The sequence below is a fragment of the Somniosus microcephalus genome, chromosome 12, assembly GCF_052327205.1.
Source record: "Somniosus microcephalus isolate GS21.2 chromosome 12, FLI_Smic_1.0, whole genome shotgun sequence".
Lineage (NCBI taxonomy): Eukaryota > Metazoa > Chordata > Chondrichthyes > Squaliformes > Somniosidae > Somniosus > Somniosus microcephalus.
In genome coordinates, this window is record NC_140998.1 from 165,006,163 (window position 1) to 165,033,444 (window position 27,282).

Here is a 27,282-nt window from a genome sequence, read left to right on the forward strand (position 1 = left end):
TATCACTATAACAGATTATCTGGTCATTATTACATCGCTGTTTGTGGGAGCTTGCTGTGCGCAAATTGGCTGCTGCGTTTCCTACATTACAATAATGACTACACTTCAAAAGTATTTCATTGGCTGTGAAGCGCTTTGGGATGTCCTGAGGTCATGAAAGGCACTGTATAAATACAAGTCTTTCTTTTTTGACAGCAGCTCTGACAGGTGCCTTGGGATAGGTTCTCTGTCCTCTTCTCTCCTTTGGGAGAAAGCAGAGGACCTAAAGAGAGAAGATAAAAAGGGAGGGGGATTCATATTAAGGAGTTAACATTGAGAGTTAACTTTGGTGATTTTCCTTCCTCTGGAGCTCAAACCTACATGTCGGAAACCAAGAGTCACTGTGGAGCGGTGAGGCTGCTGCCGATGCTGTAACTGTGCCTGTTCTCAGTCAGTGAATAGCTGAGTGAATGCTCTGACTGACTGATGCTTCTATTGTTTCAGCTGAGAAAGTGTCTTCGCTGGGGAGAGACTGGCACAAGTTCTGTCTGAAATGCGAACGTTGCAACAAGATCCTGTCACCAGGGAGTCACGCTTCGGTGAGTACCTTTCGACTGGGATCCCTGAACCCAGATGGGAATGAGCAGAAAACATAGTGTGAAAAGCATCACCTTCCCACTTACACCCGGCACCGCGCACCCAACGCCACATATACAAAGCACCGCACCGTACACCCGGCACCCCGGGCGGAGAACCTGTCCATGACATCACATGCACACTGGAGGTAAAATTCCACAGCGTGTGGGGAAATCTGGACATACGGGTTTCCCGTGCTCTACCAGGCACTCTTCCCACCCTCCTCCTGGCAGGTCCAAACCTAACAATTCCAGCTGATATGTGTACTCCTCCTGAGTATATTCATGTCATCTACATGCTTCAAGAAAATAGCCATCTTATCTTCTTCCACTTCCCTGCCACCTTTACCTTTTATAATTCTGCCTTCCTCTCCAACTGGTTTTTACTGTCCTGATAACTGGGGGGGGGAATGTTTTACTGCCACGCTGAACATCTTTTGGCTATGCTTATCTCTTGGGCCCTTTTTGCAGCTCTCAGAATCACACTGGGCCATGAACCATGCAACCCACAGAGGCCTGAACTGTACCAGATGTGTGCCAATTGCACCAGATGTTTGCAGCGAGTTTGTGTTGCACCTGCAGCCTCGCACATTCTGCCGAAAAGAAAAGAAAAAATGAACAGCCGGCTAAAATGAATGATGCAGTAACATAGAGTGGAAAAGACTTAATTTTGTCTTATTCCTTACGCCGAATGAATTGACACCCGACCCAATCAGATTAAGAGATGCTTTTGGACTTGGCGTATCTGTAGTTTGGAGTGTGCTGGTTCCTTGTGTTTGCTAAAACTGGTGGCAGAATCGCAGACCTGTTAAAATTGTGAGGGTAGAATTCTGACTTCAGGATAAGGGAGCTGGTTTTAGAGATGTAAGTGTGGGAGTCAGAGCTGGATGTTAATGTACCATGACCAAACTACAAGAATGTTACAGCTAGCCCTCCGGAGCACTGAGCAGTGGGTTGATGCCAGCATCAACAGTATATAACAAATATCATAGAATAATACAGCATAAAAAGGGGGCCATTCTGCCCATCGTGCCTGTGCCGGCTCTTTGAAAGAGCACCTACCAATTAGTCCCACTCCCTACTCTTTCCCCATAGCCCTGTAATTTTCTCCCCTTCAAGTATTTATCCAATTCCCTTTTGAAAGTTACTATAGAACCTGCTTCCTCCACCCTCTCAGCCAGTGCATTCCAGATCACAACAACTTGCTGTGTAAAAAAAATTCTCCTCATCTCGCCTGATTCTTTTGCCAATCACCTTAATAGTTTATCCTTCAAATTTTGTTAAAATTATTCTGAAAAGTTAAGTGAAATAAGAGCAAGTTCTTGCTTTCTGCAGTGATACTCCATCAAATTTTATCTTAAAACAGTTTTTATTTGACTTGCTTGTGCTGGATGAAAGGCTGTTAACTTGATGTTTCTACAGAGTGTCCCATGTAAGTACGGAATATGGTGGCCGAGTGGATCTGGTACTGGACTTGTAAGCTTGGGATTGTGGGGGGTAGGAATTGGTTTTTCGTTGTGCCTGTTTCTCGGGCGTGACACTGACAAATTTATGGCCAATTTGTGCCCAATTTATGTGTGTGTTCGGGCCACTGCAAAAGCTGTCGGGACCACTTATTCAGGCGTCCGCCTAAAACAGGCGACCGGCTCGTCGCCTGTGCTACTTAGGAGCCTAATGCCTGTTGAAGGAGCCCTCTGGGAAATTTGTTTCTGACGAGCCTCCACCCGATCAGAGACACCTCCCTCCATGATCAACAACAGTGAGCTGAGATTGTGAAATATGTGTGATGGCACCAAGCCATGGGACCAGTTGACCAGTGAAGGAGGGATTGATCCGTTCAAAGGGATCTGGAGAAATTAAGTGAATGAGCTTGGGCCTGGGAGAAAGGATTTAATGTGAGAGATGTAAGGCGATGCATGTTGGGACAGGAACTATTAAATGTAGACACAGTGAATAGTTGTCCATTAATAAAGATGATTTGGACATGATTATTGACCATTCAGTGCACGTATCTGGTCTTAATATAACTATAAAGAAAGATTGAACAGGCTGGGTTCTTTTCTCTAGAAAAGAGAAGGCTGAAGGGTGTCTGATGGAGGTCTTTCAACTTTTGAAGGGCTTGATAGGGTAGACGTAGAGAAGGTGGGCTGGATAGTAACTCTGAGGCAAGGAGGGAGCAGGGGGTGCGGTGGGAGATCGGAAGGGTCGGGGTGAGAAATCGGAAGGGTCGGGGGGAGGGGAGGTTGCTGGGGGTGGGTGAAGTAGGTAAGCTGGATCCGGCAGGTAAGTGGAAAGGCACTTACCACCTGTATCCAGCAGTCCTCGCCTCCCTTTAGCTGCCGGGTTTCCCCGAGGCCCAGGAAACCTGGCCAGCCTGTGTTGAATTTAAAATGGTGGTTAAATATGAGGCACACAGCCTCATTATAATATTTAAATGACCAACCCGCCTCCTGCGAACGGGTTGACCGCCCGTCTCGCCTCCGTTAAAACCGGACGTGGGTGGGTTGGAGTTGGGATTCAGGGTTTTAACATTTTTACATCCCACCTGACCAAAACCCACCCATTTTCGGAGGTTAAAATTCCCCCCCGATGTTTCCACTTCTTGTGAGTCCAAAACTAGGGCCACAAATACAAGATAGTCTCTAATAAATCCAATAGGGACTTCAGAAGAAACTTCTTTACTGACAGAGTGGTTAGAATGTGGAACTTGTAGTTGAGGCGAATAGCAGAGATACATTTAATGGGAAGCCCGATGAGCACATGAGGGAGAAAGGAATAGAAGGATATGCTGATGGGGTTAGATGAAGTAGGGTTGGAGGAGGCTCGTGTGGACCAGTTGGGCCGAATAGCCTGTTTCTGTGCTGTACATTCAATGTATTTCTATATAATTATGAAGGTGTCATCACTAAGGTCAAATAAGTATTAGGAAGCCACTTGTTCCTTTCAAAAGTCTCCTTAAAACCCTTCTCTTTGACTTTGCATTTGCCCGCCCTCCCTCCCTCACCAGCTCTTTGCCTTCCGCCCGCCCTCTCCTTCCTGCTGGCACTCCTCCCTTTCTGTAAAGGGGCTTTGAAACCTTGAACTCTACATGAGGAATGCAGGTTGTTGTTCTGAATTGGACGACCGATGGGGGGGAAGGAAGGGAATCGGCAGAAGGAGTCATTGGAAGGCGGTACAGGTGGAAGGGCGGTAGTCGAATCTGCTGGGGTTGCTGTTCACTGGGCCTGCCTGGAACATTAAGCAGGCCGGCCCCTCCCCAAGATCCAGCAAAACAAGGCCCAACGCCGAGCCTGAACTGGAGCACTGGATGTCGGCACGGATGAACTATTAGTCTTCCCAGAACTGCAGAAGCTTCTAGTGTCTGTCTCGGAGTTTGGGCTTGGTGGTGTGCTGATCACTACGAATCAAGATGATTGACTGTATCGGGCCCTGTCAAGTTCAGCAGTCTGCTCCCAGCTCCTTGCTTATCATGTTACCTAGATATCTCACTGTGCCGATGATAAATGGGCTAAATCCCCAGGATATCACAGAATCACAGAAACCCCACAGTGCAGATAGAGGCCATTTCAGCCCATCGAGCCTGCACCGACACACATCCCACCCGATCCCCGTAACCCCTACACCAACACATATCCCACCCTATCCCCGTAACCCCACGTATTTAATCCCCCCTAACACTAAGGGTCAATTTATCATAGCCAATCAACCTAACCTGCACATCTTGTGGTATGTGTTTCCAATCCCAACCATAATATTCGTTTTGGCATTCTGAAGGTCTGCCTTGAAATGTTTCTGACAGGGCTAATCCGCAACGTGTTAAACCCACCAGTGCAGCTGAACAGCATAGAAAGGGGCAAAAACTGTTAACCACTTGGAGACAGAGGAGAAACGCTGTGTATCGCTAATTTGATCACACTATTTGAAAACGTCGTTCTATTAGAAAATATAATGAGGTCTAGTATACAGAGTTCGGTCCATTTTGCTGATAGCCGAGTGAGACTCTTTAATACAAGACAGTCTATCATTCCATCACTTCAACAGCAATGTTAAGGTTTTTTAAAAATACATTCTGGGGATGTGGGTGTCGCTGGCAAGGCTGACATTTATTGCCCATCCCTAGTTGTCCTTTTAGAAGGTGGTGGTGAGCTGCCTTCTTGAAAGTTCTCTGCCACTGTTTGAGGCTAGCAAGTCAGTGGTTTTCCACAGCATATTTATATTGTAACCTGCATCATACTTTATCCTTGCTATCTGCTTATTTAATAATTGCACATATTTTCAATATTCAGTTTAACCTTGGTAAGTCACTTTAACCTCAGTAGTGGGGAAAGCTTTTAGAAACGATAATCCGGGACAAAATTAACAGTCACTTGGACAAGTGTGGATTAATTAAAGAAAGCCAGCACGGATTTATTAAAGGCAAATCATGTCTAACTAACTTGATCGAGTTTTTTGATGGTAACAGAGAGGGTTGATGAGGACAATGCGGTTGATGTGGTGTACATGGACTTCCAAAAGGCGTTTGTTAAAGTGCCACATAATAGGCATGCCAGCAAAGTTGAAGCCCATGGAATAAAAGGGACAGTGGCAGCATGGATACAAAATTGGCTAAGTGACAGGAAACAGAGAGCAGTGGTGAACGGCTGTTTTTCGGACTGGCAGAAGGTATACAGTGGTGTTCCCAGGGGTTGGTGCTAAGACAACTGCTTTTCTTGATTATATATTAATGACTTGGACTTGGGTGTACAGGGCACAATTTCAAAATTTGCAGATGGCACAAAACTTGGAAGTATAGTGAACAGTGAGGATAGTGATAGACTTCAAGAAGACATAGACAGGCTAATGGAATGGGCGGATACGTGGCAGATGAAATCTAACGCAGAAAATTGCGAAGTGATACATTTTTGTAGGAAGAACAAGGAGAGGCAATATAAACTAAAGGGTACAATTCTAAAGGGGGTGCATGAACAGAGAGACCTGGGGGTATATGCGCTCAAATCATTGAAGATGGCAGAGCAGGTTGAGAAAGCGGTTAAAAAAGCATACAGGATCCTGGGCTTCATAAATAGAGGCATAAATTACAAAAGCAAGGAAGTTATGATGAGCCTTTATAAAACACTGGTTTGGCTTCAACTGAGGTATTGCGTCCAATTCTGGGCACCGCACTTTAGGAAAGATGTAGAGACCTTAGAGAGGGTGCAGAAAAGATTTACAAGAATGGTTCCAGGTATGAGGGACTTCAGTTACGTGGATAGACTGGAGAAGCTGGGGTTGTTCTCCTTTGATAGAGGTATTCAAAAACATGAGGGGTCTAGACAGAGTAGATAGAGAGAAACTGTTCCCATTGGTAGAAGGGTCGAGAACCAGAGGACACAGATTTAAGGTGATTGGCAGAAGAACCAAAGGCGACATGAGGGAAAACTTTTTTACGCAGCGAGTGGTTAGGATCTGGAATGCACTGCCTGAAAGGGTGGTGGAGGCAGATTCAATCATGGCTTTCAAAAGGGAATTGGATAAGTACCTGAAGGAAAACAATTTGCAGGGCTACGGGGAAAGGGCGGGGTATTGGGACTAGCTGTAGTGCTCTTGCAGAAAGCCAGGACGGACCGAATGGCCTCCTTTGTGCTGTAACCAATGATTCTATGATTCTTTTTTATTTTCATGATCAGTCAGGCCATTGGCTGGCAGGGTTATCTGGAGTTGAGTGGGTTGACTCCCACACCTCCCCAGTGACAGGCCTAACCCTCCAGGTCCATTTAATGAGCTCCTATCAGCAACTGGAGCAGTGCAGATCTGCCCAATAAAGGTATCAGGTGACCGGGTTTTTCAGATGGTTGACTTGGTTCGAACTTCCATTGCCCAGTGTGTCAATCTGGAGTCACCTCAACAACTCTGTCTGAAGGAAGCTGGTCACTTGATGTCGGTTGTGGCTCAATGATAACACTCTCGCCTCTGAGTCAGAAGGTCATGGGTTCAAGTCCCACCCCAGAGACTTGAGCGCATAATCCAGGCTGACATAATAAATAGGAGCAGGAGTAGGCAATAAGGCCCCTCGGGCCTGCTCCGCCATTCAATAAGATCATGGCTGATCGTCGACCTCAACTCCACTTTCCTGCCCGATCACCATATCCCTTAGAGTCCAAGGCCTAGAAATTCGGCAGCGCCCCATTTGGGGCGCCAAGCTCACCCGGGCGCCGGAATTACCGCTCCGGACAGAGCCGCTTGCGCCAGCCTGATATTCAGTTTCTGCGTCCCAAACGGAAGCGTGGCGCTGCTCAAGGCGCCCCGCATCCCTCTTGGGGCGCTGCAACTGAATATCGCAGCGCAACGTGCCGCAGCGCCACACGCTGCGGTACTGCAGGCCTTCCTCCCCTTCTTAAAGGGGAGGGCGCTGCACCAGCGCGATCGGAGATCGCGAGTGCCGGCAAAAGAGCCCAGCACCGAGGAGAAGTGCCGGGCTCTCTTGGGACACAGCTGGCACTGCCCGGGCGGGGGGGGTGGGCTCAGGAGGCCGGGGACGGCGGCGCGAGGTGGTGCTGGCAGGCGGCCAGCAAAAAAAAATGGCTGCCCTGCACCTCCCCTTTAATTAGTGCCACTACCGCCGCAGGTAAGCCCCCCTGAACTGGTCGCAAATTGCGACTGGCGTTAGAGCGGGGGGCGCGACCAAATATCGCGATCGGGGCGGTAGCGGGGCGCTGCGCACACTGATGATGTCATCGGTGGCGGCGCAGCGCTACAGGCTAACGCCGCCATTAGCGCCCCGCTAAATTTTGCGGGAGGCGTGGCCAGTGGTGCTAAACCCACTAAGTGCACTCTTTGGGCGCTAACTGGTGGTGCAGCCCACCGAATTTCTAGGCCCAAAAATCTATCGATCTCAGCCTTGAATATACTCAACAACTCAGCATCGACAGCCCTTTTGGGTAGAGAATTCCAAAGATTCACCATCCTGAGTGAAGAAATTTCTCCTCATCTCAGTCTTAAAAGGCTACCCCCTTATCCTGCGACTATGCCCCCTAGTTCTAGACTCCAGTCGGGGGAAACAGCCTCTCAGCATCTGACACTAGTAACTCTCTGGGTAACTAAGATGCTTCAAGCGGGAATTCGTGAAGTGGCCCTCCTCCGCACCCTTTCCAAAGCCTCCCTATCACCCACCATGTGAGGAGACCCAAAACTGGACACAGTATTCCTACTTAGGGCTGACCAAGGTCTTGTACAAGGATAAAATAGTGTCCTTAAAATTGCAAGAGCCAATGTCTGACGGACAAGGTCAAACCTTAATGGGTGAAAGGATTAGTTTCAACAGGTACAGGGAATGAAGTGTAGGGAAGATTAAAGAGAATAAATATACTTAAACACAAGTATTAGAAAGGTTAACAGGGCAACAGAGCCCCTGGTAAATATGTTACAGCTACAGTATTTACATGTATGTAAGTCTGGAAATTACTGTGGGCACCATTAGTGGATGAAAGCTTAACTCAGTCATGTGATAATCCTTGGACCATGATTTTAATACAGGCATTTACCCTGTTTATTTTAAGTGGGTTAACATCTCCTATAACATCGCACATGCAGGAATGTCGTCTATCCATTAATCTTGCCAACTGTAATTTCAAGGCTACAGTGATCGCAGGAGCAGATGGGTTTGTTATATCCTGCTAATAAAGAATATGGGACCCCAGGCTTTATGAAGAGAGGCATCAAGTACAAAAGCAAGGAAGTTATGCCAAACCTTTATAAAACACTGGTTAGACCCCAGCTGGAGTATTGTGGCCAATTCTGGGCACTGCACTTTAGGAAGGGTGTCAAGGCCTTGGAGAGGGTGCAGAGGCGATTTACTAGAATGGTCCCAGAGATGAAAGACTTCAGTTATGTGGAGAAGCTGGGATTGTTCTCCGTGGAGCAGAGAAGGTTAAGGGGATATTAAATAGAGGTGCTCAAAATTATGAGGAATTGTGATCGAGTAAATAAGGAGAAACTGTTTCCACTGGCAGGAGGGCTGATAACCAGCCAGAGGACACAGATTTAAGATAATTGACAAAAGAACCAGAGGGGAATTGAGATTTTTTTTTTACGCATCGAGTTGTTATGATCTGGAATGCGCTGCCTGAAGGGGTGGTGGAAGCAGGTTCAATAGTAACTTTCAAAAGGAAATTGGATAAATACTTAAAAAGGAAAAATTTGCAGGGCTATGGGTAAAGAGCGGGGGAGTGGAACTAATTGGAAAGCTCTACCAAAGAGGCGGCACAGGCACGATGGGCCAAATGGCCTCCTTCTGTGCTGTGAGATTCTATGATCCCTTTTAAGTGATTTTAGGGGGGAGTATCTGGAAATTTGAGATGCATTTTGTGAATTCTTAAAATCGGTCTTGGCTGTGGACAAATTTCAGATGGAGTCACACTGTCTCTGTAGGCAGCCAGCACTGTGTAACAGGTGCAGAGACCAACTATGCCAGTGTGTGACAAAGAAAACCAAAGCATTCGATTTCTACATGGACCCCAAGATCAGGTGGGATCGTCCTGGAATCCTCAAGGAAACGTGTGCAGAAATAGCTTCGGAACATAAAGTGGTGTGCAGTTCCCTAGAGCATTCTGCTGTGTAACACACTGCGATGCCGCCAGGCACGGTGACGCTGGAGCGATGCCGCCAGGCACGGTGACGCTGGAGCGATGCCGCCAGGCACGGTGACGCTGGAGCGATGCCGCCAGGCAGAGCATTGGTGAATTAATCTGACATGCTTCATTCCTGGAATTTGCTCCATTTTGGAATCTTCACAACAGATCCATTTAATTTGTCTGCCTTGCTTTGTATATTTTTTGTTCACTGCTACAATATGAACAAATGTCCCGCTGGTTGAATGATTTGTCACTAACAATGTCTCTGTCCCTGTTCTGCAGCATGATGACAAGCCGTACTGCCACAAGCCTTGCTACGCTACTTTGTATGGGCCTAAAGGTGAGCAGTGAATCGATCCTCCCAGCAGAACGGTGCACTGCAGACTGGGCTGTTTAATATCCACTGTTGGTCAAATGCTTAATAGGCTTACAAACTTCCTTTGTGCCATATTTTAAGTTAGTCATAGAATCATACAGCGCAGAAGGAGGCCATTCAGCCCCTCATGCCTGTGTCGGCTCTCTGAAAGAGCTATCCAATTAGTCCCACTCCCCACCCGCTCTTTCCCCATAGCCCTGTAATTTATCCCCTTCAAGTACTTATCCAATTCAATTTTGAAAGTTATTGGCCCAGAAATTCGGGTCGGGGGGCTTCCCGCGGGTGTAAGCCCCCAAACTGCACTTACCTTGCGCGCCGGCCGTTGAGCTGTGGGCCCCTGTGGAATTCCGATCCTGGGCCTGCTCCAGCTGCCGGCGCGCAGTGCTTGCGTATCCCGGGGCGCAGTTCGTTCGATGCGTCCCCTGGGATCACGTGGGCCATGGGGAGCCAATCGGAGCAGGGAATGCTCCATTCATAAGTTTGACAGGAAGAGCTGTCAAAACTTATAAATACTACGGCCCCAAAACAGCACTAAATCTTCAAATAATTTTTTAAATAAACTATAAATTACATGAAATAACTTTTAAACAATTTAAATTTTTGAAAAAAATAATTTTATTTTCTAACGGGGCTAAAAATAAACTTACCTTGCTTTAAAGTATTTAAAAATAATAAACCTGTGGAAAAAATGTTTTAATTTTAATTAATTCACCACTTACCTTGTAAAAAGCAGGCCCTACGCCTACTTTTTACATGTCTTAACTTCTGCAGACTTACCCTCCCGGGAAAACCTGCAAAAAAGAAACGTAAGTTCGATGCGCACGCGCAGCCTCTCCTGCGCACGTGTTCGACCTCTTAACCCCTTCTTTCAGGGGAACGGAAGTGCCGGTTTCCCGTGCATGCAGGAAACCGGCACTTCCATTGGGCTTACGGGTGAGTACCCCGTGTGTACTCACCCGTAGAGACCTGAATTTCTGGGCCATGACTGAATCTGCTCCTACCTTTCAGGCAGTGCATTCCAGATCACGACAACTCGCTACATAAAAAAAATTCTCTGGTTCTTTTGCCAATTACCTAACAAAAACCTATCTATCAGTCTTCACAGCTCCAATTGACCTCCAGCATCCACAGCCTTTTGGGGGAGAGTGTTCCAGATTTCCACTTGGGAAGAAGTGCTTCGTGACATCACTCTTTGAACAGCCTAGCTCTAATTTTAAGGTTATGCCCCCTTGTTCCGGGCTCAACCACCAGAGGAAATAGTTTCTCTCCACCTACCCTATCGAATCCTTTTAACATTTTAAATACCTCGTACAGAACAGCCCTTAATCTTCTAGACTGAGGGGAATAAAAGCCAAGTTTATGCAACCTGTCCTCATAATTTAACGCTCTAAGCCTCTTGGGAAAAGTAACATAGTTGACAGCAACGTCAGTGATATGCTTGGAGGCTCCTGTGATTTTGCTCTCATTGTTTCATACTTCGTTCTTGCCTCTTGCTTTCAGGCGTGAACATTGGAGGTTTCGGCTCCTTCATCTACGACCAACCTCCACCAGTCTCCAATGTGCAGCCAGCCACTGCTCCAGAGGACCAAGCTCCCAAGACAATAGCGGTGAAAACCACAGCCCCCCCTAAGGGCCCCAGCAAAGGTAAGAGGACCAGGACTTCAGGTTTAGTGCATGACTTCTTCGCTGCGTTTTACAATCTGTTTTACAGGTTATTAAGGTGACAGCCGTGGCTCAGTGGGAGCACTCTGGCCTCTGCGACAGAAGGCCTTGGGATCAAGTCCCACTCCAGAGACATGAGCACAAAATCCAGGCTGACTCTGTCAGAGGGGCCGTCTTTCGGATGAGACGTTAAACCGAGGCCCCGTCTGCCCTCTCAGGTGGATGTAATAGATCCCATGGCACTATTGTAAGATGATCAGGGGAGTTCTCCCCGGTGTCCTGGTCAACATTTATCCCTCAACCAACATCACTAAAACAGATTATCTGGTCATTATCACATTGAGGTTGTGAAAGGTGCTATAGAAATGAAAGTTCTTATTTCTATTAACCTTTTTGTAAATGTGCATGATGTGTCTGTACTTTTGATCTTTCAACTATTTGCCGCTCCCCACTTTAGTTTCGGCCAGTCCCATCAAAGTGCCTCTTCCCCCAGCAGTAGGACTGATGCAGGGTCCCACCTAAAATGTCAACCTATCTGACTGACTTGCTGTGCATTTCCAGCATTTGCGATTGTCCTGTTTATCTCTGGCTTCTCGTATAACCCAAACAGTAGCTTTGTTTTCATTCCATTCTAGTGACTATATTCGGAGCATCAAAGAAATGGAAGGCAAGATGAATAATGAATGTTGAAAGTCCGGTTACATGACTAAAGGCACTGAATGCAACTGGGTCACCTCTTTGTCACTGTGCAGCAACAGATTCCAATATTTTTTTTGTGTGATTGGCTTTATGTTTTGAATTCTTTGAGTTGCTACGGAAACCCAGGAGCGACGTTAACCGTTTATTGTAGAGGAAAACATTAGAGCTTGTGACAGGCAGCCAGCAGTTACTGTCGGGTACGGTGGTGCAGTGGTTATGTTTCTGGACCAGTAATCCAGGGAACTGGACTATTAGCAAATGTGAGTTCAAATCCCTCCATGGCAGTTTGAGAATTTGAAATCAGTTGAAAAAATCTGAAAATAAAAAGCTGGTATCAGTAAAAGCTGTGGAATTGTTTATTAAAAAATCCCGACTGGGTCGCTAATGTTTTTTAGGGAAGGAAATCTGCCGTCCTTACCCGGTCTGGCCTATATGTGACTCCAGTCCCACACCAACGTGGTTAACTCTTAACTTCCCCCTCAGTTGCATCAAACCTACAGCGGTTTAAGGCAGCTCACCACCACCACCACCTTCTCAGGACTACTAGGGATGGGCAGTAAATGCCGGCCTTGCCAGCGACGCGCACATCTTACATAGAATTACTTAGAATATACAACACAGAAACAGGCCATTCGCCCAACCAGTCTATGCTGGCATTTATGCTCCACTCGAGCCTCCTGCCCTCCTTCCCCATCTAAATCTATCAGCATAACCCTCAATTCCCTTTTCCCTCATATGCTTTTCTCGCCTCCCCTTAAATGCATCCATACTATTCGTCTCGACCACTCCCTGTGGTAGTGAGTTCCACATTCTCACCACACTCTGGGTAAAGAAGTTTCTTCTGAATTCCCTATTTGATTTCTTGGTGACTATCTTATATTGATGGCCTCTAGTTTTGCTCTTCCCCCCCACACCCCCCCCCCCACCCACTCCCTCAGTACTGCACTGGTGTCAGCCTAGATTATGTGCTCAAGTCTCTGGCGGGAACCCTGTGTGCCAACCATCTCTTTCCTCATCCCCACCTCCAGAGAGGCAAAAAAGAGGTGTATTGGTCTAACAGTGCTAGACAAACAAGAACTGGATCCCTCAGTATTCCATCACAATCTGTAACCTCATGGCCTGGCATATCCCTCACTCTAACATTACCATCAAGCCAGGAGACCAACCCTGGTTCAATAAGGAGTGTAGAAGAGCATGCCAGGAGCAGCACCAAGCGTACTTAAAAATGAAGTGCCAATCTGGTGAAGCTACAACATAGGACTACATGCATGCTAAAGAGCGGAAGCAGCATGCTATAGTCAGAGCTAAGCAGTCCCACATCCAACACATCAGATCAAAGCCCTGCAGTCTTGCCACATCCAGTCGTGAATGGTGGTGGGCAATTAAACAACTAATGGGAGGAGGAGGCTCCATAAACCTCCCCATCCTCAATGATGGTGGAGCCCAGCACGTGAGTGCAAAGGACAAAGTTGAAGTGTTTGCAACCATCTTCAGCCAGAAGTGCCGAGTGAATAAGCCATCTTGGCCTCCTCCTGAAGCCCCCACCATCACAGAAGCCAGTCTTTACCTAATTTGATTCACTCCACATTATATCAAGAAACGGCTGAGCGCACTGGATGCAGCAAAGGCTGTGGGCCCTGACAACATCCCGGCTGTAGTGCTAAAGACTTGTGCTCCAGACCTATCCGTGCCTCTAGCCAAGCTGTTCCAGTACAGCTACAACACTGGCATCTACCGGACAAAGTGGAAAACTGCCCAGGTATGTCCTTTCCACAAAAAGCAGGACAAATCCAATCTGCCCAATTGCCGCCCCATCAGTCTAGACCTCATTACCATCGTGGTCCAAACATGGACAAAAGAGCTGAATTCCAGAGGTGAGGTGAGAGTGACTACTCTTGACATCAAGGCAGCATTTGACCGAGTGTGGCATCAAGGAGCCCTAGTAAAATTCAAGTCAAGGGAATCAGGGGGAAAACTCTCCACTGGCTGGAGTCTTACCTAGCACAAAGGAAAATGGCTGAGTTGTTGGAAGCCAATCATCTCAGCCCCAGGACATCGCTGCAGGAGTTCCTCAGGCCCAACCATCTTCAGCTGCTTCATCAATGACCTTCCCTCCAACCTAAGGTCAGAGTGGGGATGTTCATTGATGATTACGCATCCATTCGCAACTCCTCAGATAATGAAGCAGTCCGTGCCACAAGACCTGAACAACATTCAGGTTTGGGCTGATAAGTGGCAAGTAACATTTGCGCCACACAAGTGCCAGACAATGACCATCTCCAACAAGAGAGAGTCTAACCACCGCCCCTTAACATTCAATCCCCCACCATCAACATCCTGGGGGTCACCATTGACCAGAAGCTTAACTGGACCAGCCACATAAATGCTGTGGCTGCAAGAGCAGGTCAGAGGCTGCATATTCTGCAGCTGAAACCCTCATTCGTGTCTTTGTTACCTCTAGACTCGACTATTCCAATGCTCTCCTGGCCGGCCTCCCACTTGCACCCTCTGTAAACGTGATCTAAATGAAAACACTTTCTGGCCGTGTCCTAACTCTCACCATTCACCCATCACCCCCCCCCATGCTTGCTGACCTACATTGGATCCTAGTCCAGCAACCCCTTGATTTTAAAATTCTCATCCTCGGTTTCAAATCCCTCCATGGCCTCCCCCCTCCCTATCTCTCTAACCTCCTCCAGCCCTACAACACTCCGGGATCTCTGCACTCCTCCAATTCTGGCTTCTAGGTATCCCCGATTTCCATCGCCCTACCATTGGTGGCTGTGCCTTCAGCTGCCTAGACCCTAAGCTCTGGGATTCCCTCCCTAAACTCTCCACCTCTCTTTCCTCCTTTAATTCACTCCTTAAAACCTACCTCTTTAACCATGCTTTTGGTCACCTGTCCTTATGTGGCTCGGTGTCAAATTTTTGTTTGATTACACTCCTGTGAAGCACCTTGGGACATTTTACTACTTTAAAGGCGCTATATAAATGCAAGTTGTTGTTGTTTGAGACTGATAGTGTATAGTAAGTTCAACACACTCTGCAAATCCTTTAACAGGCTTCTTCTAATCTTTCTCAGCGTCAAGCATGACTACCTTTGCCGGGGAACCCAACATTTGCCCAAGGTGTGAGAAGAAGGTCTACTTTGGTAAGTCCAACATATCGTTTGGGCAACTGCTCACTGTGGGGAAGCACACGCGGACTTCGGAGGTGATCCTGCACTCCCTGCAGAGAGATGGTTGGGCGGGAGCGTGGAGTCAGAGAATCAAGGCTGCAGGGTTGTAACTCGATCTCCGTGGAGCCTGAGAATAGAACGTGCTTTGAGTTGTAATGGCAGTGAGAAATTTCCTTTTGATCCCCCCGTCCTCCCCCCACCCCCTCCCCAACTTGGCAGATTTCCACTGCTTGCTTTGCCTCGGCACTTGACTAAGACTTTCCCTTCTCCATCAGGTTGGAATTATGGCTGAAATTAAAAGGGATACATTTTCTAAACTGCGGTCTCTTATTGTCCACAGCTGAGAAGGTGACATCGCTGGGCAAGGATTGGCACCGCCCTTGCCTGCGCTGTGAGCGTTGCAACAAGACTCTGAATTCAGGAGGCCATGCAGAGGTGAGCACTGGAATTATATTAGAGCTAACAGACGATGAGAAATCCAGGTCCAAGTATCATCAGAGGAAAATTTGGCCTCTAAATTTGGCCATGCAGCTCGTTTTTTGGGTGCTAACTGGCCTATTAAAGCTCCAATAGGTAGACAGGAAGTGTGCCACCAGCCATATTGGTGCAGTGCCCATGCCTGAAACTGGTGTTAGGCCCTTTGCATATGCAAATAAAGGATCTAATACCTGTTTGAGGCCCCCACTGGTTTGCCCTCCGGAAAACCAGGCCAAAATGCAGCCTAACAGGACCATAAAGTTCCTTTTAAAGGGACTGCCTGTTAGGCCACAACCAATGAGAGAAGGTTTTAAAATATACTTAGAATGTGGAGTCGGGAGGAGCAGGAGTGCGCCCCTCAACCCTGATGCTCCATCAATTACTCAAAAGACTGAGGTTAAGCGAGTAACAACCAGGCTTTTATTAACTAAAGAATGAAGGTCTTGTCTCGAGTGGTCGACCCGTCCAGAATACTAAGGGACTGGGAGGTAGTCACTTATATACCTGGAATAGTGGGAGGAGTCAGCCGAGGCATGTCCAGACCTGTACCTAGTGGAATACACATACACATACAGACAGGTATAACAGTGGTTTACCACAGACCCCACATTAAAAGAACGAGGGCTGCTGTTACATCATTATATTATTACATCGTTAAATGGAACTACTTGTTGCATCGTTATATGGAACTACTTTGGTTAGTGTATTTATATGTGGCACACTGAAAAGCAGTGCGCAGTGCAAGGTCGGACATCTTGTATCACTCCGCACCATGTGGCAGCAATATCATAAAAGCAAGAATACAACTGAGTAAAAGTCGTAAACTAAAGTGAGTTAAAAGTGTCTGTATTACATAGTAATAAGAACACAAGGAGACACAACAGCTGCCGCTGCACTGGCTACTGATTTCCCCCCCTCCACCACCCCCAGGCTACCCATCCCCCGACTCGCTCCCCCCATTTCCTCACTTGCTTGAGGGCAGCGGTCCGATCTCCAACCACGCTTCATGGTATCCCTGAGGCCCATTATCGGGGGTACCTTGGGCCTCACCATTCAGGCATAGGGATCACCACTCCCCCCAGCTCCCCTCCGTGTCCAAAAATGGGCACGCCCGAACTTCTAGGCCTATGAATTAGTTTCACACCCAACAAGTTGTGCGAGCACTTAATTGCTAACGACCTGCGGTTTAATCATTGGATTTTTTAAAAGTTACATAAAAATGGAAACAATTAGAACAATCTTAACCTAAATCCTAATGGACTCCACCTCATTTTAGTAGCACCGTGAGGGCCCAATATGTTATAATGAGGCGAGCCACATACATAGGAAATGTCCCATAACACAGGATGGAATGCAAGTGAAAGCTAGGGCCCCTACAATAGAACTTGACGGTATAAAGAAAGAAACACTTGCATTTTTATAGAACCTTTCATGGCCTCAGGACGTCTCAAAGTGCTTTACAATGAAGTACGTTTGAAGTGTAGTCACTGTTGTAATGTAGGAAACACAGCAGCCAATTTGCGCACAGCAAGGTCCCACAAATGGCAATGAGATAAATGACTAGATAATCTGTTTTAGTGATGTTGGTTGAGGGATAAATGTTGGCCAGGACACCGGGGAGAACTCCCCTGCTCTTCAAAATAGTGCCGTGGGATCTTTTACATCCACCTGAGGGGGCAGACGGGTTTGAGAGGTAAGTGAGAGTATTACACTAGTGCTTGGCTGTGAAGCGCTTTGGGACTTCCTGAGGCTGTGAAAGGTGCTATAGAAATATAAGTCTTTTCTTTGTCACTGCTGTTATGTAGGTGAAAGTAACAGCCATTTTGCGCATAGCAAGGTCCTATAAATAGCAAATGAGGTGAATGCCCAATTATTCTGTTTTTAGTGGTGTTTAGTTGATGTCAGTCCACTTGTTGCTCATTTCAGAATCCCAGCTTTTGTGTGACAAAAAAACAAAATCAAAAATCCCAAACTGAGGAAAAAGTAGAGCCAGCACAAAACTAAAACAGTGAAAGGTCAGAGGTTACAGAGGTGGCTTATGGGATCAGTATGCTAATCCTTGGTTGACAGATCCCCCTTTAGAAAGATGGATAGTTGGGGGCTTCAGTCAATATCTCCCTTTAAGGCTGAAGTTTACTCATGGTGATATTTGTAGAATAACACACACATACCATATTTGTTCGCTATTTCAAATGGAAGTGTTTATGTTCACAAACTCCAATACCAGCAAAGTGTAGGGGAGAGAGAGGCACTGACTAATATTTGCCACACTGTATACTCTCTAAATCTCTCATTTTCACCGTTCACCCATCACCCCTGGGCTCGCTGACTTACATTGGCTCCCGGTCCGGCAACGCCTCGGCCGACTCCCTTCGTCCCACCATTGGCGGTCGTGCCTTCAGCTGCCGAGACATTAAGCTCTGGAATTCCCTCCCTAAACCTCTCCGCACCCCCCCCCCCCTCTCTCCTCCTTTTAAAAACGCTCCTTAAAACCTACCTCTTTTGGTCATCTGCCCTAACATCTTCAGCACCTGCAAGATCACAGAGAAACTGATCCTCCCCAGCCCCCTCCCCGTCCCCATACCCGTCTTCCTCCCACCCCCCAATCCGAGTGTCTGTGCCTCGATCTTTGTAGTTAGACCTAGTGAATTACCAAAAAACGTGGGCCTTGGACCGTAATAATGAGCGTGACGGACACTGGACGGGTTTGTACGTTGCTCCTTGTCCCGCCATTCTAAATGGGTTAGCGCCCGAGTTAAACTGGTGGGTGAAGGGCATTCTTACAAATGCATCAAAGCATTGGTACGCTAATGCTCACACAGCATAGTTTCAAGGGCCTGGTATTTTTGTGAATCTGTTCTGCTTGCTAAGCTGTTGTGAATATGAATCAGGCTCCTGGAGCGCGGGTGTGCTTTGGGAAATGAAACTTCCGCCTCAATACAGCTGCAGATGTTGCTCGCTGGGGCTGACCTAGTTTTATAATCCAGTAGAAAATCGCACAATTATAAAAAGGATATTTAGCTGCAAAGTGACTGAGAGAACCGGGTCAGTCCACCAACAACAACTTGCATTTATATAACGCCTTTAACGTAGTAAAACGTCCCAAGGCGCTCCTCAGCCCTTTTTTTTGGCTCAGTGTCAAATTCTGTCTGATCTCGCTCCTGTGAAGCGCCTTGGGGCGTTTTACTATGTTAAAGGCGCTATATAAATGCAGTTGTTGAGCTGCATCACACAAACCTCACGTGCCTTTGTACACTGATACCAGCACATTCAGGAAGCCGTCTCACTCCATTTCAGCCAATCCGCCCTCGCTTGGCAACTCGTTCCAAAGGTCAGGGGTTCAAACTTTAATTTTGGGATGGAAGTTAAGAATTAGCCAAGAGCGACCCGGCCAGAATCAGTGGAGTAAGCCTGAGGCCGTGGGAAGCCTGCGATTTGCCCTTTTGTAGCACAGTACAGGACATTCTGCGTTCCCAGCCTCCGCCACAGTCAAATACCTCAGATATTTGTCCCTGTCGCAGTTCTCGTTGGCTGTGTTCTGTGGCTATTATCAGTCTGCTGACATGGCAGCTTGACTTGGTGTAAGATGCCAGTTCTCCAGATATTTTCAATCTCCCCCTACTACATTTCACTAAAACACGGCAGCACGGTGGCATAGTGGTTAGCACTGTTGCCTCACAGCGCCAGGGACCCGGGTTCGAATCCGGCCTCGGGCGACTGTCTGTGTGGAGTTTGCACATTCTCCTCGTGTTTGCGTGGGTTTCCTCCGGGTGCTCCGGTTTCCTCCCACAGTCCAAAGATGTGCGGGTTAGGTTGATTGGCTATGATAAATTGACCCTTAGTGTTAGGGGGATTAAATACGTGGGGTTATGGGGATAGGGTGGGATATGTGTCGATGCAGGCTCGATGGGTCGAAATGGCCTCTATCTGCACTGTGGGGTTCCTGTGATTCCTGTGAACACAACAGAACATCTGCAGTAACCTAAAGAATACTTAGAAAAATACATGACATTTTTAAAAAGCTAAATGCCAGACAACGAGAAGGTACGAGCACTATTTGAAGAGGAGCAGGGGGGAGTGTTTATCCCTCCACCGACATCACTAAAACAGATTATTTGGCCATTATCACATTGCTGTTTGTGGGAGCTTGCTGTGCGTTAATCGGTTGCCACGTTTCCTACATTAAAACAGTGACTACACTTCAAAAGTACTTCATTGCCTGGAAAGCGCTTTGGTATGTCCTGGGGTAGTGAAAGCTGCTATAGAAATGCAAGTCTTTTCTTTCAATCGAAGTCAATGTAAGGTGTAGAGCAAGCTGCCGATTCCATCGCCCGTTGCTTTTTGTCCAGCGAGAAATGTTAAAACCAGTGCCCATAGACTTTGAATTTGCCAGTTTGGAGGTGAATAGCGTGGGGTGGTGTCCCTTTAACCGAGCACAATGCACCTCCCCTGGGAGTGGTGAGAGATGAGAATCTCCACGGCTTCCACTTAATCGTCAGTCACCCAGGAGGGAAAACCAGTGGTGACTTTTTGCCCAACGCCTTCTATCTGAGCCGGTGCAGAGATGAGCTCAAGTTCACCAACCGTACTTGGGAGACTGACTCATGGAGGCTGAACAGGCCAGCAGGTCACCCGTCAGCACACAAGGACAGGGAGACGTTATAGGGGACCCTTCCCCTAACTCAGACCATCAACGGTTAAAGGTCACACTTGGATGTGATGGTCTCTGTTGAGTGAGCTTTGCCAGTTCCCACAGCAGCTGCTGATCAAGATGACACATTGGAGTTAGATGTGCAACATCAGGTAAGGGAGAGGGACACTGTAGCATTTTCTCATTGAATGGGCTGAATGGCCTCCTCCTGTTCCTATGGAGAGCTGGAGTGGGACGGAGGTCCTGGATCAGGTTTCGAGGAGTGCTTTGCTGCTAATAATTAGTAACATACCACAGTAACTTTAATAGATGTCTCCACATTCGGATCATAGAAGGAAGTGAAAAAGTTCCTGACCCCACTCAGACACCATCTATTCCAAACCCGGAATGACGACAATCCTATTGGGGGTGTATTTGCACAAAAAAACCCAAATCATAGTGTCATAGAATCTCACAGCACAGGAGGAGGCCATTCGGCCCATCATGCCTGTGCTGCCTCGTTGAAAGAGCTATCCAATTAGTCCCACTCCCCTGCTCTTTCCCCATAGCCCTGAAAATGTTTCCAATTCAAGTATTTATCCAATTCCCTTTTGAAAGTTACTATTGAATCTGCTTCCACCGCCCTTTCAGGCAGAGCATTCCAGATCACAACAACTCACTAAAAAAATGTTTCCTCATCTCCCTCTGGTTCTTTTGCCAATCACCTTAAATCTGTGTCCTCTGGTTACCAACCCTCCTGCCACTGGAAACAGTTTCTGCTATTTACTCTATCAAAGCCCTCATAATTTTGAGCACCTCTATTAAATCTCCTCTTAACCTTCTCTACTTTTAGGTGAACAATCCTAGCTTCTCTATTCTCTCTCATCCCAACATCAACAACATTTCCCTGTTTTTAAAGCTCCTTAATTCACTGAGGCTTGGAGCTGGATCGGATTCTCAGTCAGAAATGGAAGAGTCAGATACTCGGGATGAGTTAGCAAACAAGGCAACGTGGGATTTGCTGCTGGACAGGACCCTGGGCTCGGTACCCTCAACCACCTGTAGTGTGCAGCATGTGCCTGATCCAGAAGGGGGTTGGTTGGCCTTGGTCAGATGCAACCCCAGTAAATGGCTTGCAAGGCTCGTAGAGTGGGGCTTAGGATGGTGTATTTCCCCAACTTTGTGTTTCCAGCAGGAAGTTTCATCCACCAGGCCATGCATTGGAGGATTGGGCCTAGCCCTCGTGATTTTCCATTGGCGCTAGAGTCTGATGAAGTGTGTTCTGTAGCTGAGGCAGACAAGTTACCCCTATTGTATGGACGTGGGCCAAGAAAGGACGGGTTCATGCCCCCTCCCAGCACTGGGGTCACAGTAACCACTCTCTTAAGACATTGACCGCCAGCCCTCTCCCGGGTGCGATGTCGCCATTGTAGCAGCCTCAGTCCACCCATGTGACCTCACAGTAGACAAGCAAACAAACTCTTCTTTGCACTCATTAATGTTAATAAATATACAGAGCCAGACTTAACTATTCCATTACATAGAATGGAGCAGGTGATGTGTTACTGTTGCGAGATGTGGGAGCCGGTAGACCCCATTGAGGCTAACGGTGATTACATCTGTGACAAGTGTCTGCTGCTACAGGATCTCCAGCTCCGTGTTGATGAGCTGGAGTCTGAGCTTCAGACACTGCGACACATCAGGGAGGGGGAGAAGTACCTGGACTCTGTGTATCAGGAGGTGGTCACACCTATGAAGTTAACTAATTCAGATGTAGCCCATGGCCAGGGTCAGGATGGTGTGACTACGAGTGAGGTAGGTACGGGGATCCAGGAGGCAGTGTTGGAGGAGCCGCAGCCCTTGCTCTTGTCCAACAGGTTTGAGGTTCTTACTCCCTGTGTGGACGGGAGCAGGGACTGCAGGGAGGATGAGCAACCTGGCCACAGCACCGTGGAGCGGTGGGCCATTCAAGAGGGGGGAGTAAATAGAAATGTTGTAGTGGTAGGGGATAGTATTATTAGAGGGATAGATAGAGTTCTCTGCAGCCAAGAGTGAGAGTCCCGTAGGCTGTGTTGCCTACCCGGTGCCAGGGTTAAGGACATCTCCTCTGGGCTGGAAAGAAACTTGCAATGGGAGGGGGTGGATCCAGTCGTCGTGGTCCATGTTGGTACAAATGACATAGATAGGACTAGGAAGCCGGTTTTGTTAAAGGAGTATGAGCAGCTAGGGGTCAAATTAAAAAACAGAACCTCAAGGGTAATAATCTCTGGATTATTACCTGAGCCACGAGCGAATTTGGCTAGGACAAATAAAATAAGAGAGTTAAATGCGTGGCTCAAAGACTGGTGTGGGAGAAATGGGTTTTGCTTCCTGGGACACTGGCACCAGTACTGGGGCAGGAGGGAGCTGTTCTGTTGGGACAGGCTTCACTTGGCCAGTGCTGGGACTAGAGTCCTGGCGGATCATATAACTAGGGCTGTAGAGAGGGCTTTAAACTAACTAGTGGGGGGGGAGGTTCCTAGAGAACAAATAATAAAAATGACAACAGAGAAGGTCATAGACTTAGGTAGCAGTGGGGAAATTAAAAACCAGAGCGTGTCAGGAAGGGGCAGAAGGTATGGAGTAAAAGGTAAAGTAATAAAAAGGGCAAAAGCAGGAACTAAGTGTCACAAAACACATTTGAAAGTTCTCTATCTGAATGCACGTAGCATTCATAACAAAATAGACGAGTTAATGGCACAAATAGCTACATATGGGTATGATCTTGTGGCCATTACAGAAACATGGCTGCAGGGTGACAATGCCTGGGAATTAAACATACCAGGTTATTTAACAATCAGGAAGGACAGGCAGGAAGGAAGGGGAGGTGGGGTGGCTATGTTAATGAAGGAAGGAATCACTGTAATACAGAGAAATGATATTGGGTCAAAAGATCAGGATAACGAAACAGTTTGGGTGGAGATAAGGAATAATAAGGGGAAAAAAACACTAGTGGGCGTAGTCTATAGGCCTCCGAACAGTCGCAACTCGGTTGGACGGAGTATCAATCAGGAAATTGTTGAGGCTTGTAATAAAGGGAACATCTATAATTATGGGGGATTTTAAGTATCATATTAATTGGACAAATCAAATTGGGCAGGGCTGCCTTGAGGATGAGTTCATTGAGTGTATTAGGGATGGGTTTCTTGAGCAGTATGTAACTGAACCGACCAGAGGGCAAGCAACCTTAGATCTGGTCCTGTGTAACGAGACAGGATTAATTAAAAATGTCCTAGTAAAGGATCCCCTTGGAATGAGTGACCATAACATGGTTGAATTCCATATTCAATTAGAGGGTGAGGAGGTTGTATCTCAAACAAGCGTGCTAAGCTTGAATAAAGGAGACTATGAAGGTATGAGAGCGGAATTGAGTAAAGTGGATTGGGAAAATAGATTAAAGGGTAAGACGATACATGACCAGTGGTGTACATTTAAGGAGTTATTTTACAACTTCCAAAAAAAGTATATTCCACTGAGGAAAAAAAGGGTGTAAAAGAAAAGACAGCCATCCGTGGCTAAGTAAAGAAATTAAGGATAGTATTCGACTAAAAACAAGGGCATATAAGGTAACCAAATCTAGTGGGAGGATAGAGGATTGGGAAGTCTTTAAAAGACAGCAAAAAATAACAAAAAGATTGATTAAGAAAGGGAAGATAGATTATGAAAGTAAATTAGCAAAAAATATAAAAACAGATAGTAAGAGTTTTTATAGTTATATAAAAAGAAAAAGGGTGGCTAAAGTAAATGTCAGTCCCTTAGAGGATGAGACCGGGAAATTAATGGTGGGAAATATGGAGATGGCAAAAACACTGAATGAATATTTTGTATCAGTCTTTACAGTAGAGGACACCAAGAATATCCCAACACTGGACAAGCAGGGGGCTATGGGGGGGGGGGGATAAACACGATCAAAATCACTAAGGAAGTGGTACTCGGTAAAATAATGGGACTCAAGGCGGATAAATCGCCTGGACCTGATGGCTTACATCCTAGGGTCTTGAGGGAAGTGGCGGTAGGGATTGTGGATGCATTGGTAATAATCTTCCAAAACTCCCTGGACTCAGCAAAGGTCCCGGCAGACTGGAAAACTGCTAATGTAACACCCTTATTTAAAAAGGGCAGTAGACAGAAGGCTGGAAACTATAGACCGGTTAGCCTAACATCTGTGGTAGGTAAAATTTTGGAGTCCATTATTAAGGAGACAGTAACAGGACATTTGGATAATCATAATTTAATAGGACAAAGTCAGCATGGTTTTATGAAGGGGAAGTCCTGTTTGACAAATTGCTGGAGTTCTTTGAGGAAGTAACATATAGGGTGGATAAAGGTGAACCAGTGGACGTAGTGTATTTAGACTTCCAAAAGGCATTTGACAAGGTGCCACACAAGATTATTGCTTAAGGTAAAAAATCACGGGATTGGGGGTAATATTCTGGCATGGATAGAGGATTGGCTATCTAACAGAAGGCAGAGAGTTGGAATAAATGGTTCATTCTCAGACTGGCAATCAGTAACCAGTGGTGTTCCGCAGGGGTCAGTGCTGGGTCCCTAACTCTTTACAATCTATATTAACGATTTGGAGGAGGGGACCGAGCGTAACATATCAAAGTTTGCAGATGATACTAAGATGGGAGGGAAAGTAGTGAGTGAGGAGGACATAAAAAACCTGCAAGGGGACATAGACAGGCTAAGTAAGTGGGCAGAGATTTGGCAGATGGAATACAATACTGGAAAGTGTGAGGTTATGCACTTTGGCAGGAAAAATCGTAGAGCAAGTTATTATCTTAATGGCAAGAAACTGGAAAGTACTGAAGTACAAAGGGATCTGGGGGTCCTGGTGCACGAAACTCAAAAGGTTAGTATGCAGGTGCAGCAAGTGATCAAGAAGGCCAATGGAATGTTGGCTTTCATTGCTAGGGGGATAGAATATAAAAATAGGGAGGTATTGCTTAAGTTGTACAAGGTATTGGTGAGACCGCACCTGGAATACTGCATACAGTTTTGGTGTCCATACTTAAGAAAAAACATACTTGCGCTCGAGTCAGTACAAAGAAGGTTCACTCGGTTAATCCCGGGGATGAGGGGATGGACATATGAGGAGAGGTTGAGTAGATTGGGACTCTACTCATTGGAGTTCAGAAGAATGAGAGGCGATCTTATTGAAACATAAAAGATTGTGAAGGGGTTGGATCGGGTGGATGCAGGGAGGATGTTCCAGATGATGGGTGAAACTAGAACTAGGGGGCATAGTCTTAGAATAAGGGGCTGCTCTTTCAAAACTGAGATGAGGAGGAACTACTTCACTCAGAGGGTGGTAGGTCCATGGAATATGCTGCCCCAAAAAGCTGTAGAAGCTACATCATTACATAAATTTAAAACAGAAATAGACAGTTTCCTAGAAGAAAAGGGAATTAAGGGTTACGGGGAGCGGGCAGGAATTTGGACATGAGTCTAGGTTCGGATCGGTCATGGCCCTGTGGGGAGCGGAGCGGGCCCAGGGGCCGTGTAGCCTGATCCTGCTCCTGTTTCGTGTGTCTAATTCTGTTAGATTCAGGAGATAGTCCTGTCATAGTGGATTGGCGGTTAGGATCAGATCAGCCATGATCTTATTGAATGGCGGAGCAGGCTCGAGGGGCCAATTGGCCTACTCCTGCTCCTATTTCTTATGTTCTTATGTTCTATTCCAATGGTCTCCTGGCCGGTCTCCCATTTTGCACCCTTTATAAATCAGTTCATCCAAAACTCTGTTGCCCATCTCCTAACTCACACCAAGTCCTGTTCACCCATCATCCCTGTGCTCGCTGACCTACATTGGCTCCCAGTCGGGCAATGCCTCGATTTTAAAATTCTCATCCTCATCTTTGATTCCTTCCATGGCCTTGCTCCTCCCTATCTCTGTAACCTCCTCCAGCCCTACAACCCTCAGATCTCTGCATTCCTACAACTCTGGCCTCTTGTGCATCCCCCACTCCTCCCTTCACTCCACCATTGGTGGCCGTGCCTTCAGCTGCCTAAGCCCTAAGCTCTGGACTTCCCTCCCTAAACCTCTCCATGCCTCTACCTTTCTCTCCTTCTTTAAGATGCCCCTTAAAACCTACCTCCTTGCCCAAGCTTTTGGTCACTTCTCCTGATATCTCCTTCTTTGGCTTAGTGTTAAATTGTGAAGTTTTACTACATTAAAGGCACTATATAAATGCAAGTTGTTATTGTTGTTGAGCCTGCAGATAGTGTGGGATATTCTTGTTCATCCAATTTGTTTTTTAAATGTAGATATTTAAGGGAGGGGACAAATTTGATAGTGATTAGGTGACAAGAAGTTTGGCTTTTAAGTCCGAAGGTGGAAGAGAAGATTAAGAGGTTTTGAGGTTCTAGAAAAGGATGAGCTTGATGGAGACGTGCAATTCATCTTAATTGATTAAGGTAGCAGCCATGCCTCTCGCCCCTGAGCCAGATGGTCGTGGTTTCAAGATCCACTCCAGAGACTTGAGCACAAAATACAGGCCGACACTCCAGTGCAATACTGAGGGTGTGCTGCACTGTCGGTGGTGCCATCTTTCGGATGAGGCATTACACTGAGGCCTTGTCTGCCCTCAGGTGAATGTAAAAGATTCCATGGCACTATTTCTAAGCAGTTATCCCCAGTGTCCTGGTAAATATTTATCCCTCAACCAACATTATTTGGTCATTATCCCATTGCTGTTTGTGGGACCTTGCTGTACACAAATCGCATTTCCTACATTACAACAGTGAATACACTTCAAAAGTACTTCATTGGCTGTAAAGGGCTTTGGGAGGTCCTGGGTCATGAAAGGTGCTGTGGAAATACCATTCTTTGTTTTTGATTGCAATACAGTAGAGACAGGAGGAAGAACTTTTGGAATAAGTTCACCGTAGGGCTATGATACCTGACCTCCATCAGCTGAATGGTTCCAAGAGAAGAATAAAATTGAACTAAATGTTATCACTTTAATTATTGGCGTGGCCCATGCACATTTGTT

The 27,282-nt window shown here is 46.7% G+C and overlaps 1 protein-coding gene across 1 annotated transcript in view; it reads left to right on the forward strand.

Annotated features, from left to right (window-relative positions):
* Window positions 1–461: 461 nt before the first annotated feature.
* LOC147109682 (cysteine-rich protein 2-like) overlaps window positions 462–27,282 on the forward strand; it is a gene marked incomplete at its 5' end in the record, with an annotated part of 40,740 nt that continues 13,919 nt past the window's right edge. Inside the window, 5 exons of the mRNA XM_086002351.1 lie at window positions 462–578; window positions 9,506–9,563; window positions 11,100–11,243; window positions 15,043–15,111; window positions 15,479–15,573. Coding sequence (XP_085858477.1) covers window positions 462–578; window positions 9,506–9,563; window positions 11,100–11,243; window positions 15,043–15,111; window positions 15,479–15,573 — 483 coding nt within the window. The remainder of the gene's footprint in view (window positions 579–9,505; window positions 9,564–11,099; window positions 11,244–15,042; window positions 15,112–15,478; window positions 15,574–27,282) is intronic.